This window comes from Carettochelys insculpta, chromosome 6 (assembly GCF_033958435.1).
Source record: "Carettochelys insculpta isolate YL-2023 chromosome 6, ASM3395843v1, whole genome shotgun sequence".
Lineage (NCBI taxonomy): Eukaryota > Metazoa > Chordata > Testudines > Carettochelyidae > Carettochelys > Carettochelys insculpta.
The window spans coordinates 123,200,944-123,216,138 of NC_134142.1; the positions used below are offsets into that span (position 1 = coordinate 123,200,944).

The following is a 15,195-nucleotide window of genomic DNA, read 5'->3' on the forward strand; positions in this document are numbered from 1 at the left end:
TCTTTTGAAAGAGGCATGCAAACGGAAGACATTGAAAATGCAAATGAGGTTCGGATTTACATACCTGGCACCTCATTTGCATATGCCTGTTTTGAAAGAAGAAAAGCAGCATAGACACTGCTCTTTTGAACGTAAACCCCACCTTCGAAAGAATCCTTCCCATAAAAAAAGGAAGAACGATTCTTTCGAAGATGGGGATTACTTTCGAAAGAGCAGTGTCTACACCGCTTTTCTTCTTTCAAAAGAGCCATATGCAAGTGAGGGGCCAGGTATGTAAATCCAAACCTCATTTGCATTTTCAACGTCCCTCATTTGCATGCCTCTTTTGAAAGAGGAATGCTGGTATAGACGCATCCCCAGTGTCCCAGAACAATACCGGGGGTACTTGCTGCAGGTGGTGTTGTCACAAGAGGGTGCTGCTGCACAGTCGCTCAGGCTGGCAGCAGTTCCCTTAAGAATGCAGAGAGCGGTAGATTTCATAGCAAAAATTACTTTATTGCGTGCAGTTAAGAGAGCCATTTAAAAACACGTTTAAAGTGAATCGTTAACAATTTTAGAAAGCAAGTCAAAGGTAAGGTGTAGCTTGAATTGTTAACATAAGAATGGCCATTATTGTGTCAGACCAAAGTCCATCTAGCCCAGCATCCTGTCTGCCAACCACAGCCAGTGCCAGGTGCGCCAGAGGGGGTGGACTGAAGAGAATGATCAAGTAACTTGTCTCCTGCCATCCATCTCCAGCCTCTGACAAACAGAGGCCAGGGACACCGTTCCCATCTCCTGGCTAATAGCCTTTTATAGACCTAACCTCCATGAATTTATCCAGCTCTTCTTTGAACTCTCTCATAGTCCTAGCCCTCACAATCTCCTCTGGCAAGGAGTTCCACAGGTTGACTATGTGCTGTGTGAAAAAGAACTTTCTTGTATTAGTTTTAAACCTGCTGCCCATTAATTTCATTTGGTGCCCTCTAGTTCTTATATTATGGGAACATATTCACCCTCTCCACACCACTCATGATTTTATAAACCTCTATCATGTCCCCCCTCAGCCTCCTCTTTTCTAAACTGAAAACTCCCAGTCTCTTTAACCTCTCCTCATATGGGAGCCGTTCCAAACCCCTAATTATTTTAGTTGCCCCCCTCTGAACCTCCTCCAATGCCAAAATATCTTTCCTGAGGTGAGGAGACCACATCTGTATGCAGCATTCAAGACGTGGGCATACCATAGTTTTACAAAGGGGCAGTAAAATATTTTTTGTCTTATTTTTTTATCCCTTTTTAAATAATTCCTAACATCCCATTTGCTTTTTGACTGATGCTGCAGACTGTGTGGATGTTTTCGGAGAACGATCCACTATAATTCCAGGATCTCTTTCCTAATTAGCTGTAGCTACATTAGCCCCCATCATAACGGTCTAATTCTTATCCCAATTTAACAACCTAATTCTTAACCCAATTTTAAGTCCACACATTCTTATAAGTCCATTCACATATACACTCACCCTCTGGGGCTGGCCAGAGCAATGGTAATGTTGGCTGGTTGACTGAGGTGAAAGTCTGATGTATACGTCACCCCATTATGCTGAATTGATGGACTCTGACTTGTTTGGGAAATTGAGTTAACATTTATCTACTTGGTAGCAGGCAGTCTGGTGAGAGTGATGTTCTGTTCCTTGGTGGTACCCCTCCATCCTGGGAGGGTGCTGTTTGGTTCATTGTTTATATCCTCAATCCAGATGGGATGCTTGTTCCTGACCAGCTTTGGAACATCCTTCTTACATCACCTCAATTCTGCTCACCTCAACGATGGGCAACAGAGTGTCCTTGGTGTTTTGTTTCTTCCTTCTTAACTTTTTACCTGGGAACTTGCCCCCTTTTGTGTAATTTTGCTTTTCTCAAGCACACCCAATTTTGTTCTCAAGGTGGTAAACAAGTTGAGAATTCGCCAGGGCACTGGCTAAGTGATGAGCAAGTCCATAATCCACTGGGGTCCACTGCAGATGGCCTCTCTTCAGCCTATTTACTGTCAATTCACTCATGCCAACCATTTACGCTAATCACTCATGCTAATCATTTACACTCCCCATGATTCGGGACAGTATCTTTGTCTAGTGAACACATGCTGTGCTGCCAGTTTCCTGTAATCCGTCCCATTTGCTGTGTGTGTGTTGGTTTAGGAGGGGCCTGTCCTGGGAGTGGTGGGTGCCTATGACTGGTCCGGTGGGATATACCTGTATGGGAGCAGAAGGAAGCTGAGACTCGTCAATGTATATAGTACCTCCAGGGACATGAATTATGCTTATCTCGGTAAGAACAAGCCCAAAGATTTCCCCTTAGCTATTTAAACAGTGCCCGCTCCTTACCCCAGAGGTGGCTGCATCTCAATTCTGGAAAAGGGATCGCTGTGTAACGCTGACTCTGATGCCCAACAGCCCCAGTATTCACCACTGTCCTATAACTAGCTGAAGTTTTGTGCCAAGCATGTCTGGTGAGTTGTGGTCACATCAGGTGACATCCCAGACGGGGTGGTCTAACCCATCGCACTGTTGTACAGCTCTTTACTCACCTCCCCATATCACTGTCTTCCTTTGAGGTTACTCGTGCCAGGTTGTCACGGCCAATGGACAGAGCAGCTATGTGGTTGGTGCCCCTCGCTACCAACACACTGGCAAAGTTATCGTGTTCAGCCGAGATACCACGAGTGGGGGATGGACACCCGGCTCGGAGCTGTTGGGAGAGCAGGTATGGGGAGTTTTACAGGTGATATGGGGTGTGTGTGTGTGTGTGTGTGTGTGAGAGAGAGAGAGAGAGAGCAAGATGGAGAAACCTTGCAAATTTTGACATTGTGTTATATTTGTGTTTTTGGTTTCCCCTTCAGAAACAAATTCACTGTGAGCCTCGTGCAGGGGATAAACTTGACTGGTTTAGAAAACTGCACCACAGCTGACATTCAGCATCTCTCCAATATCCCACAGTTGTTACCTTCACTTACAGTCCAGACAGAACTTTTAAGAAGGATATGGACAGAGGCCCAGACCCACCAAGGGACTTAGGCTTTGTGATGCTGTAACGAGGCACCTGCCTGTCCACAATCGATACATGGGGCAGAGGGGGACGCACAGGAGGCACTCTTCCACCTAGCCCGCAGACAGGGCCTCGTTCAACAGGCATGTCCAGAGCTGTCAAGATCTTTACAAACCAGCCAGAGGAGACAGGAGAGGGTTTCATTTATAGTCTGGGGGTTAGAATCCTTACCTATGAGATGAGTGACCCGTGGTTAAATCCCTGCTTTGCTTGATTAGGGGGAAGGCTTTATCCAGAGATCTTCCTTCTCTCAAGGAGTGGTCTAGCTGGTGGGTGGTTGTGATTTGCATGTTTTCTGGCCCAGCTGATACTTAATTAGTCAATTAAAGTGGAACAACTTTAGCAGGAGAGACTGAAGGAGTCCACATCAGAATACCCCACAGTGCAGGGGTTAGGAGTCTGACCACGGAGAAGCAGATCCCTGTTCAACTTTTTCTTCTCTGACTGCACGTACCACAGGGGCCTGCAGATGAACTAGGTGGAAGAGTGCTTGTGTTCTCCTGGTTTGTAGATCATGCTGAGGGAGTGGTATGAAACTGGCAACCGGAAACTTAAGAGTAAGACAGTAAGGCACATGATCTTCCCTCAAGCCAGCATTATATGGAAATTCTACTGCAGAAACCTAGGCACCAGGTCCCTTTGGCACGTAGTGGGGTCAGTGGAGCCATGCAGAAGTTTTGTGGATCATAATGAGAGCTCAGTCTGATGGTTAAGAAGCATATAGTTGCCTTTGTGGATCTGGGCTAGAGAGACTAGTGAAATTAACAGTCTGAAAAAGATCACACTACGATGATAAAGTGAATTTCTCTAAATTCCTACTGTCTATATATTCCAGTTAAACAAATTTTTTGCTAAGTATCCGAGGGGTCGCCATCTTAGTCTGTATCTGCAAAACCAGCGAGCAGTCCTGGGGCACCTTATAGACTAACACATTTTTTGGAGCACAAGCATTTGTGCGCAAAGACCCACTTTGTCAGACGTGGGGACGTGCATCTGGCGAAGTGGGTCTCTGTCCACGAAAGCTCATGCTCCAAAAAAATTATTACAGTGGCTCAGTCAGTGAATAAAACATACTTGTGCTAGCACAGCCTCTGAAAAGAATTGTACCACAGTTAGCATTCAGCATCGTTGTCCCTCCAAGAGTTGACTGCCTATGTATTCAAGAACAATTACAGCAATAGCGCCACCTGCTGCGCCAAGGGAGGGTGTGACTAACGATGGACTGGACGTTGGGACTGAATCCTTATCCCCAGAGGGCCAGAAGGGTGGCAATGGGAGAAGAAAGAGGAAGTGACTAAACTGAGGGGATAACTTATCTGCCTCTTCAGATTGGCTCATATTATGGGGGTGCACTGTGCGCCGTGGACCTCAACAGAGATGGGAACACGGACCTGGTTCTTATTGGAGCCCCCATGTATCATTCACCTGTGACTGGAGGACGGGTCTATGTCTGCCTGATTAACTGGCCGGTAAGACACTTAGCAGGGGTACTCTACCCTCCCAGTCAGAGCTGGCCCCAGTGCCTAGCCAGTGTTGGGAGGGCACTGCTTTGCTGAGAGAGGGAAAGGCGCTTCGCTGGGAGCACTCTCAGAAAGCAATGGCTGATCCTTTCCCCATGTGTCTCCTCGGATGGGACCTGCAGGGGGCGAAACTGAACTGCACCGAGATGCTGCAGGGGCGGACAGGGCAGGCATTGGGGCGCTTCGGGGCCAGCATGTCGGAAATCGGGGACATCAGCGGGGACGGACAGATGGACGTGGCCATTGGGGCTCCCATGGAGAACGACAATCGCGGGGCCTTGTACATCTTCCATGGAGAAAAGGGAGGCCTCAGGCCCCAGTACAGACAGGTGAGCCCAGCTGCTGTGAGGAGGGGTCATCGTACAGCCCTGACATGATGTCATGGAGCCCCACAACCCCTTAATGGCTTTGAACCCATATCGGTCCCTTTTCCATCCTTTACCCACTGCTGCCCCCTAGTGACAATTACATAGTACATGTGCTTGTTTCTTGCCTCTTGTTCTCTGGTGCCCCCTAGTGCACATTATATAATTACCCCTTCTGCACCTCTTATTGCTCTCTCTGCCCCACAGCGCATTGAAGGGTCGCAGTTCCCCAGCGGGCTGCGCTACTTTGGCCAGGCCGTCAGTGGCGGGACAGACCTGACGGGGGATGGACTGCCGGACATCGCGGTGGGAGCGCAGGGGCAGGTGTTGCTGCTGAGGTGAGTTCCTCTATGTCATTGCATTGCTCCACAGTTCAGGTCCTGTCTACACTACAGAGTTTTTTCAGTAGAAGTTATGCTGATGATCAAAAAGTCCTATAATTTCATTGCTAATTTTGTGTTCTCACTACATTCCTTAAGTGGGCAGAGTGCATGCACATTTGGTGGTGTCACATTCACAGGCAGAGCAGTGCACTGTGGGTACGCGTCTCAGTGTGCTACTCACCACATTCCGCCGCTAGGAGTTGTGGGAAAGCTGAGTGGATCACAATGCATCATGGGAGTGGGCTTAGCATCCCATGAGGGAGTTCTTTCCACCCCAACACTCCATGGACTTCTGAGTGCATTCCGTGGCAATTGCGATGGCTCCTGTTTATTGTGTGCCTGCCATGTCTGAGTGAAAGGATGGATCCTGCACTGCTCTCGACTCTGGTGCTCATTATTATGAACTCATTGTGAATGGTGGTGGGTTATATCATAAGCTTCCAATTCAAGCAAGAACCAGAATTGCCTGACCAGCAGTGCAACGGAAAGAAACACCACCATTCACTGAGCAGCTCAACAACTGTGGGTTTTGGGCTTGGGAAACAAGCACTGATTGGTGGTCAGATCATTCTGCGGCTCTGGGATGACGAGCAGTGGGTGCAGAACTTTCAGCTGTGTCAAATGACTTTCCTGGAACTGTGTACAGAGCTCGCTCCAGCCTGGCCATGCAAGAACACCAAGATGAGAGCTTTCCTCTGGATGTTCTCAGTTGATTGTGAATCAGTTTGAAGTCATGACATTTGTCACAGGATCTGTGTTAATGTGTTGTGGAAGACTGTGAATTGAATCCTGCTACAAAGGACAGTGATTCTTGGCAATGTAGAGTATGTGAAATAGTGAATGGCTTTGTGGAAACTGATGGAATGTATTTTCCGGTTTTGGAGATGGATCATCTTGTGATGAAATACGTCAACAAACAGAGGAACTTCTCTATCGTATTGCACGTGACTGTGGATCACCTTGGTGTTTCCCTGACATCAGGGCAGGGTCGGTTGGGAAGGTTCATGATGAATGCATCTTCAGAAACACTGGCCCGTATAGAAAGCTGCGAGCAGTGACTTTCTTTCCAGAGCAAAATATTACAGTAGGGGAATATTGAAATACCCAGTATGATTTTGGGAGACTCAGCATACCTATTAGTCCCCTAGCTCATGAAGCCTAGGATGGGAAATGTGGACTGCAGAAATTAGAGTTTCAACAATAGACTGAATAGATGCAGAATGATTGTGGAATGTGTCCTAAGCAGAATGAAAGCATGCTGGAGATGCCTTTATGGCAGATTAGATGTAAGTGAGGAAAACATTCAAATTGCCATAGCTACCTTCTGTACACTTCATAATCTTTGTGAGGCTAAGGATGAGGTGCTTGCCCAGAGTGGAGCACTGAGGCAGATCATGTGGCTGCTGATTTTGACTAGCCAGAGACCAGGGCCCTTGAGGGGCACAGGGAGGGGCTATCTAAATCAGGGAGGTTTTGAGGCAACATTTTGAGAATGAGGCTCAGTATTTTGCCATGCTTCATTAAGCTGAGTTATCTGTGGCATAGGGAAGGTCACATATAACAGCTCTACATTCTCTGTGTGTCTGTCTCCCCTGAGCTGGAGAGAGGCATGATGACATATTTTCTGCTCCCCTGTCTGCCTTCTAGTAGTGCTGTGTGTCCATAAAGTGTCTGAGTGAAGGTTTTATTCTCCCCATGGCAGGTCCCAGCCACTGGTCAGAGTCGGGGTCACCATCAGCTTCCAGCCCCCGATGATTCCCATATCAGCCAGCTGCCAGGAGCAGGATCAGCTCAACACTGAGGCCAGCAGGGCAGAGATCTGCTTCACTGTCATGAAGAGCACCATGGATAGCCTAGGTCAGACCAAACCGATCTCCTGCTCCCCTCCTTCCTGAGCCAGCCAGACCCATATTTGAGGCTGGATTGCAGTCAGTGCCCCATGGGGCAGGGAAGGCCCATGTCCCAGTTCCCCTTGAGGATCCCACTCTGTCTCTCATTTCTCTTCCCTCACAGGTGACAGAATCTCCAGCACCATCCGGTACAGCCTGGCCCTGGATCCTGGGCAGGTGAAGACCCGAGCTGCCTTTGGCTCTGATGGCTCCGTCCTGAGCAAGGAGCTGCAGCTTGGCATTGAGAAGAGATGTGAGACGTTCCAGATAACGTTACCTGTGAGTGTGGAGGGTCCTTGATCCTTCCCTTCTTGCTGTGTCTGCCCCTGCAGCCCTGCCCACTGGTCCCTGTCTCCCATAGAACGTACCCACTCCGGATCTCGCCCAACCTCCCTTTCCCTTCAGGGGTCCAACATGTCTCTCTGTCTTCCCAGATGTGCCCCACGGACACACTGACCCCCATCACCCTGCGCCTCAACTACACCCTGACAGGGGACCCCATCGCATCTGCTGCCCGCCTCAGACCCGTCCTGAGTGAGGACTCTGCACTGGTGTTTGCAGGCTTGGTAAGGTGCCAGAACCAGCCCTGTGGTCAATGGTTCCTCTCTTTTTTTTCCATCCATCGGCACAATAAAATGTAATGTGCACCACCAGTAGAAACCCAGGCTGCTCACTGTGGGTGTTCTGCGAATCACCTAGGTGGCATTTGAATCTCTCCCCGGTGGCTGCCTAAGTGCTCAGCTTGTAGACAACACTGCTTGTGATGGGTCTGCTGAAGGAACTGAGCCAGTGACCTTGGGGTGGCGGGGGTGTCTAAATCAAGAGACTGCAAAGTTCAAAACCAGCAGCAGCCTCCTAAAGACATTGCAGAGAGCAGACAGTAGAGGGCAGCAGAGGCAAATGCCAAGTTTACCTTGACTATGGACCCATCTCCCCAGGATGGGAATATTTCAAGCTCTCCTCAACGCTCCTGGAATTTCTGTCCAAAAACCAAAATATCCTTGTCTAAAAAAAGACATTTTTGCTGAAAAATTTTCAACCTTTATTTGGCTTTATTATGGGGCCTCAGAGAGGAGAGGCCCCATGTGCTGTTCCCCTTTCTCCTGAGCCACACAGGCCCCCTGCCCTAATGGTGTATCAGAGCTAATGCTTCTAGAGGGGAAAAGCCGTGTGCAATACAGAAGGGTTCAGGGGGTGCTGCTGAGAGAATCAAATCAGAGTGAATTGCTTAGATCAGGGGTCAGCAACCTTTGTGAGACGCAGGGCTGAAATTTGACCTTTTGACCTCTATGTGTGGCATGCCTGTGATGCTTTACAAAGTCACTAATAGTCCTACCTAAAACCAAAAAGCAGTCCAGTAGCACTTTAAAGACTAACGAAATAATTTATTAGGTGATGAGCTTTCGTGGGACAGACCCACTTCTTCAGACCGTAGCCGTACCATAATTTGCTAGTAAATTATTTTGTTAGTCTTTAAAGTGCTACTGGACTGCTTTTTGGTTTTGATACTATACAGACTAGCACGGCTTTCTCTCTGTTACTATAGTCCTACTTACAACAGCTTCATTAGTAAATGAAGCTGCAGAGCTTTACCATGAAGGTGGTGGTTGGTCGCATTTGCTGGGCTTTTGCGAATCCACAGGCAGTATCAGGGAGGGGGCCAGGGCCAAGCTCTCGCCTTGTGTGCCAGTGAAAAGTTGCTTAAAGACTGGGGTACTGACAGCTCTAGACTGGGAATCTTTTACTATACAGCAGACTAAACCCACCACAAAGAACATTTCTTTCTGCCACACTAACGTTGCCATTGACCCTGGAATGCGCTATATTCACTTGACTAACAGTCTTCGCCCAACAGGCCTGCCAAATCTTCTGTTGATATCTCCCAGAAGCAAACACCTGAAATATAAGTACATCACCAAAACTCATAACTTCAGATACAAAAGCCACATGTCCATACAGATAGTATGAACAGAATCAGCAAATCACCAGCTTGCAGTGGACACCTCACTTGGCCCACTTTGTACAAGATTTGGTGCAAACGTGGAACAGTGGTTGCGATGATCTGTACGTTCATATTAGAACCCAAGAATGTCACCACCAGTTCCCCGTCTTCTCTGCAAGCCAGGCCATCCCCCTGCTCTGGCACCCCTAGAAGGGAGATTCTGCTGCTGGCCAGAGCCAGGAGGTGGAAGAAGGAGGAGAAGAGTGTGTCATGTGGGTGGGAGGAAGGGATGGGATGAGGATGGGGTTAGCTGTACTGGGAAGCACTGGGGTAATTGTATGGTCCCTGGGTCCCTGCAGTGTTGCGCTGGCTGGGGGTGCAGCAGCCCTTTCAACACCCATCCTAATCCCTGCCCTCCTGGATCTCTCCCAGCTCCCATTTCAGAGGGACTGTGGCACAGATGGCCGCTGCTATGACCAGCTTGAAATCTCCTTCAATTTCTCTGGGTAAGTCACCAAAGCCTCCCGCTCCACAATCATCCACCGTGGGGGGGCCCGGCTGGCTTGATTGCAACTTGAATCTTGAACTTCCAGCGCGGAGGGCTCCTTGGTGGGAGGCTCTGCTTTCAGGGTGCTCACAGCACTTGGGTCCCAGCTGGGCACTGTCATGGGAAGCTCACAGCGCTGTCGGAGCACTGCTCTGAAGAAACTCGCTGCTTTCACTTCTCCGTAGCTTGAGCATCCTGGTGGTGGGTGTCACCCTTGAACTCAACACCACCGTCTCCATCCAGAACCGCGGGGAGAATTCCTACAGCACCACAGTGTGGTTCTTCTACCCGGCCGCACTGTCCTACCGCCGGGTCCTGCTGCTCCAGGTACCCCAATGCACACCAGGCCTGAGGGACTGGCTCTGCAGGCAATGTTGTGATGCAGGGAGCAGGCAGGGGGCTCAGCAAGGGGCGTTGTGCTGCTTGGAGCAGGGCAAGGGTTCATCGGGACGCTGTGCTGCAGGGAGGGGGGTGGGGGCTCAGCTGGGGGCGCTGTGCTGCAGGGGTTTGGAAGGGGTCTGAGCATAGGGGGCTTTGGTCCCCGTCTCTCACTGGCTGGCCCCTGTGCTCAGTCTAACAGGAGGGCCATGGCCGTTAAGTGCAGCTCAGCTGTGGGCTCGGAGAAGCGGACTCAGAGGAACTGCACCTGCCACATCAACTCCCCCATCTTCTGGGGCGGAGCCGAGGTAGGGATGGGCCCTGGCCTGAGAATGCCCAAGGGTGAGCCCAGCTGGGAGCAGATCCCTGGGGCAGCCCAGCCCGTGGGGAGAGATGTGCTGAGGGCAGTGCCCAGGGGAGCCTGGCAAGTCAGCACAGACAGAGCCCTGAGATCACTTCGGGGCTGGGAACAAAGGACCGGGGTTGAGGGGTAGGGGTGGAAATGAGGTTTCACTATAGGAGAAAATCCTCCTTGGGGTCGGTAAAAGGATGCTTGATGGGTGTGGCTGTGGCATGAAGCCAGCTGAGAGCTTGGGATCCTGAGATGGGTTAATGCTGTTCAGTGTGGGCCAGGGCCATGTTAACACCTTTCCTCGCCCCGGGCTCACTGATTCCATCTGAGTTCATACAACAATCCTGCCCCCCCAGCTCCAATGCCCCGTGCCAGCCCTGCCCCCAATCTCTGGCAGTGTTCCCCAGGCCCTGAGTCCAGCCACTCTCACCTGCCACATGTTTTCCAGGCTGTATTTGTTCTCACTTTTGATGTCTCCTCTGAGGCCGACCTGGGGGACAAGCTGCAGATCACGGCCAACACCAGCAGGTGAGGGGGTTGTGCAGGGCTGGAGGGACGTGGGGAATGGGTGGGGCAGGGCACGGAGCCACACAGGGCAGTGGCCTATGGCGCAGCCTCCCTGCAGTTATTTGGGTGCACCTCCTTGCATCTGTGTCCTTTGCCAGGGTTACCGATGGAGGAGCGGGAACTTGAGGTGTCATGTGTCCCCCAAGCACCGTGGGTGAGAGGAGCATGGGGCTGGCCAGCAGCATGGAAGGGGAACTAATGGGGAGACGGGGGAAGTGGTGCAATGCAGCCCCAGCTGTCTCTGGGATCAGGGGCCGCTTTACTTTGATAGGCCTGCCGCTGCTGGCACATATATGCGGGAGGGGAGCTCAAGTACCACTGAAGGCTCGTGCCTCAGCCTAGCTAGTCTCCTGGCCCACCTCAGCTGGGGGAAGAGGCAGGTGGAGGTGGAGCAAGGGTGGGGAGCAGGACAGAACAGGAACTGATAGAGGTGTGGACTGGGGTGGGGCAGGGGCGATCCTGATCCTTGCCAAGGCTGGAGGAGGTCATGCGGCCAGTGGCCTCCCAGGTCTCCTCTCACTAGGTCCTCCTGCTCCTTCACTTTCCCCTCTCCCCAGTGACAATGGCGGCCCCATCACTGAGCGCATGAGTCACTGGGCGGAGCTGCCAGTCAAGTACAGCATCTTCATCATCCTCACCAGGTCAGTCTGTGCAGGGATGGGGGAGAGCGCCCCCTGTTGGGTCCCCATGGTGTTCCCTGCTCCACAGCGCCCCCTACTGGCCCCCCATCCTGTTCCCTGCAGTAGAGCACCCACTAGTGCTGCAGGTGCTCAGAAGGAACACTGACTGCAAGGAAAGGTGCTCCCTTCTGTGTCCTTCCTCACAGCACAGCGCCCCCTGCTGGACACGACTCAGCACTGCCACGCTCCAGCTCCGCCCATCACACTCCCGTCTCTCTCATTCTTTCTGTCCTTTGCCTCTCCCAGCCTTGAGGAGTCAACCAAGTACGTCAACTTCTCCACCAAGGCGGCGGAGACAAGTGTGCCGGTGACACATCGGTACGAGGTGAGGCCGGTGGCACCGAGTGTGAAGGTGGGAGATGGGGCAGAGGGGGGCTCAGAGCAGGGGGAGGAGTGGAACTGCCTGAGCTGGATCTAGTGGGTTGGAGCACAGGGGGTGGGGGTGGGCAGGGTATCAGGACTCCTGGGTTCTGTCCCAGCCCTGGGAGGGGAGTGGGGTCTGAGGGTTAGAGCCGGGCCTGGGGATCAGAGCTGCTGGGCTGTCTCCCTGCAGAGCCTTATGGGGAGTCTGTTCCTTTCAGGTGAAGAACCTGCGGCGGCGAATCGTCCCCATCTCGGTCACGTTCCAGTTCCCGGTGAAGCTGAGCGGGGTCCGGCTGTGGGACGCCTCTGAGGTCGTCCCCTCCCAGGTACCTGCCCCTCCTGTGCTGTGTGTGTGACGGGCCCAGTGACACCTGCCTTGCGCTACGGCGCCCCCTGCTGGGACAGGCTGCGGGGGGGAAACAGCCTCATGTCCCCTGCCCCAGCCAGCCTGTCCCCTGGCCTGGGGCTGGATCGGAGCCAGCGCCCCCTAGAGGGGAAGGTTCCCGTGTCCCCTTCCCGCCCCCGTTAACTCCATGTCTCTCTCCTGCCCCAGCCCCAGCTGGCTCAGTGCACCAGTGAGGCGGAAACGCCGGGGTCAAAGGAGTTTGTGAAGCAGATGAGTGAGCGCCCCCTGCTGGTGAGTACAGGCCAGTGCAAGTCCCAGCAGCCCCTTTCCCTCTGCACTAACACACAGTGCTGGGGGGCAGAGGGGGCTGCACTGGGGAAGGGACCCCTGTTGTAGACAGCCCCAGACGCTCATGGCCATGTGAGTCTTTGCTCCCCTCTGCCTCACCCAGTGATATCCTTCTGCCTCCAGGACTGCTCCGTGGCCACCTGTAAGAAGATCCGGTGCAGAATCACCTCCCTGGCAATGCAGCAGCCAGTGGAGTTTGTGATCAGAGGGAACATCAGCTTCCAGTGGGTCTCCCAGGTACGAGAGCTTTCTCTGCCCTGGGCATTGGATGAGGGATCCCCAGTATGTGAATGGCCCCCCCCATGCCTCACCCCAGGGGTGGCTGCATCTCAGTGCTGGGAAAAGCATTTTTCCTCTGCATACGGCCTGTAAATTTCTTGGGGTCCCTCTGGGCTGATGCTCTGGGCTGGTTTGTGTCATTTCCAGTAAGAGCTGGTGAATTTCTCTGTTCCAGACGCAGCAGCAGAAAGTGAGGCTGGTGAGCGAGGCCCAGGTCGAGTACGAGGAGAAGAAATACACCCAGGAGGAGGGATTCGTCCAGCGCCAGGTACCACAGTGAGAGAGACTGCACCGGCTCAGTGGTTAGAGCTGGGAGCCAGGCCTGCAGTCTGGGGGATTAGGATAGGGTGGGGTGGATGGTGCCAGGACTCCTGGATCCCAATCCCATGGTTTCCGCCTGCCCCAGGTGCAGACAGTGGTGGAGCACCTCATGTTCTATAACTACCTGCCCATCATTGTGGGCAGCAGCGTTGGGGGCCTGATCCTGCTGGCTCTCATCACTGCAGCCCTCTACAAGGTGAGTGAGGCAGGGCTTGGATCCCTCCCCCACAGCACTGGGGGTGGGGCCTGTCCCTCTCCCAACTGGTGGGGAGGAGCACAGGTCTTTCATTCATCAGTTCCCACATCCTTTCCCTCCTCCTCCTCATCCTCCTTCTCGGCCATGATCTGATGTCTGTCTGCCTCTCACCCTCTCCCCATCTGTCTTCTTCCAGTTTGGCTTCTTCAAGCGCCAGTACAAGCAGATGATGTATGAGGCTGTGGAGGGTGATGCAGCTGCCCCGACACAGAGCGCTACTACAGCCGGCAACCCCCCTGCTTCCAATGCCCCCACACAATAGCCCCCCATGTCCTTCAGCTTTGCGTCCCACTGGGCTGCTCCAGATCCATCTCCACCCCCTTGTTTTTGTCATCTCCAAGATGAATGAAGACTGGCACTGCCCACCCTCCCTCCCAACAACAAAGCATGTCCAGGTGCCGACTACCATCAGCCATTACTCCAGTTAGGTTTGGCAAAATTCTTCTGCCCTTTTTACAATGTTGATGGAGAACAGCAATGTTAGTTTATTGGCATTGTTTAGAGTTTTGTTGAGTTAAATTTTGATGTAGAAAATTATGGGTTTTAAGCATTTCTCCCCCCCCCCCCCCCGTTTTTATCACTTTGAATGATCAAGGTTGTGAGAATTTGTGTGTGTCGGGGGTCAGGCCAGGTGTGAGATCAGGTAATTTTTTAATGGCAATAGAGGTTGAAATTCAATATGGCAAACTTTATGACTGCGATTGGAAGGGCTGGATTTTTCTAGGTAAATGCTGAATTCATCACTCACAAGGAAACTGCTGGCAAAATATTTCCATTGGTAATAACAGTGACTTTTTTGTATTTAAAAAAAAAAAAAGAGGACCCAGTACTCAGCTGGCTCCCTGCCTCTCCTCCTGGCCAATCCCATGAGTGGGGCTGCTGAGGTGCCAGTGCAGTAAACCCTCGATTTACCAGACCCCGATTTAGCAGACTGTCTGCCTGCTCCTCACCACTGCAAAGAAAGTAAATGCCAGCACCTTACCAAAACAGCCAGAGCTGCTGCTGGAGTCGCTGCTTGTGTGGCTGGAGGATCCACCTCTCTGGAGTAGCTCCAGTGTTGGTGGTGGCCCTGATTTCTGGCAGCTTCTCTAGTGGTGGTGGCGGTCCCAGCCGTCCTGGGGTTCCCAGCCCCGGCGGCTCCTCCAGCTGTTCTGGCAGCTGCGACGGCAGAGTCTCTGGTGAGTCACTACAATTTCTTTGGGGGGCGGAGGGTTGGGGGACCCTGTTTGGGGGGTCGGCGCTATGGCAAATCCAGTAAACCATTTGGATTTAATGGACTGTCAACGTTAACAAACACCCCTCCCCTCTATTAATCTGTTAAATCAAGTGTTTACTGTACTGGCAAGTACCAGCACAAAAAAAGTGCTGGCTAATACTTGACACTTCCTGCTTGAAAATGTATTAGAGTTTGATTTTAGACAATTGATATGAACTGTGATGTGAATAATTTGTGTTTGAATCATTGAAGATTTTAATCAACATCTCTCTTCATTACAGAAATAAGGTTGGATTTTTCCCTCCCCATAATTTTTGACAATTGAAAATTTAAGATAAAAATGTGCACAATAAACAGCTGTG

General features: G+C 51.7%; 1 protein-coding gene across 1 annotated transcript in view; it reads left to right on the forward strand.

Annotated features, from left to right (window-relative positions):
* The window catches only part of LOC142014961 (integrin alpha-M-like), a 34,105-nt gene extending 18,910 nt beyond the window's left edge, over positions 1-15,195 (forward strand). The window contains exons 11-30 of the mRNA XM_074998293.1: positions 2,175-2,304; positions 2,591-2,739; positions 4,410-4,550; positions 4,724-4,930; positions 5,174-5,304; positions 7,052-7,206; positions 7,363-7,517; positions 7,673-7,804; positions 9,613-9,686; positions 9,913-10,054; positions 10,300-10,413; positions 10,906-10,985; positions 11,582-11,665; positions 11,951-12,029; positions 12,286-12,393; positions 12,621-12,704; positions 12,885-12,998; positions 13,216-13,308; positions 13,447-13,557; positions 13,754-15,195. Coding sequence (XP_074854394.1) covers positions 2,175-2,304; positions 2,591-2,739; positions 4,410-4,550; positions 4,724-4,930; positions 5,174-5,304; positions 7,052-7,206; positions 7,363-7,517; positions 7,673-7,804; positions 9,613-9,686; positions 9,913-10,054; positions 10,300-10,413; positions 10,906-10,985; positions 11,582-11,665; positions 11,951-12,029; positions 12,286-12,393; positions 12,621-12,704; positions 12,885-12,998; positions 13,216-13,308; positions 13,447-13,557; positions 13,754-13,879 — 2,409 coding nt within the window. The 3' untranslated portion in view covers positions 13,880-15,195. The remainder of the gene's footprint in view (positions 1-2,174; positions 2,305-2,590; positions 2,740-4,409; positions 4,551-4,723; positions 4,931-5,173; positions 5,305-7,051; positions 7,207-7,362; positions 7,518-7,672; positions 7,805-9,612; positions 9,687-9,912; positions 10,055-10,299; positions 10,414-10,905; positions 10,986-11,581; positions 11,666-11,950; positions 12,030-12,285; positions 12,394-12,620; positions 12,705-12,884; positions 12,999-13,215; positions 13,309-13,446; positions 13,558-13,753) is intronic.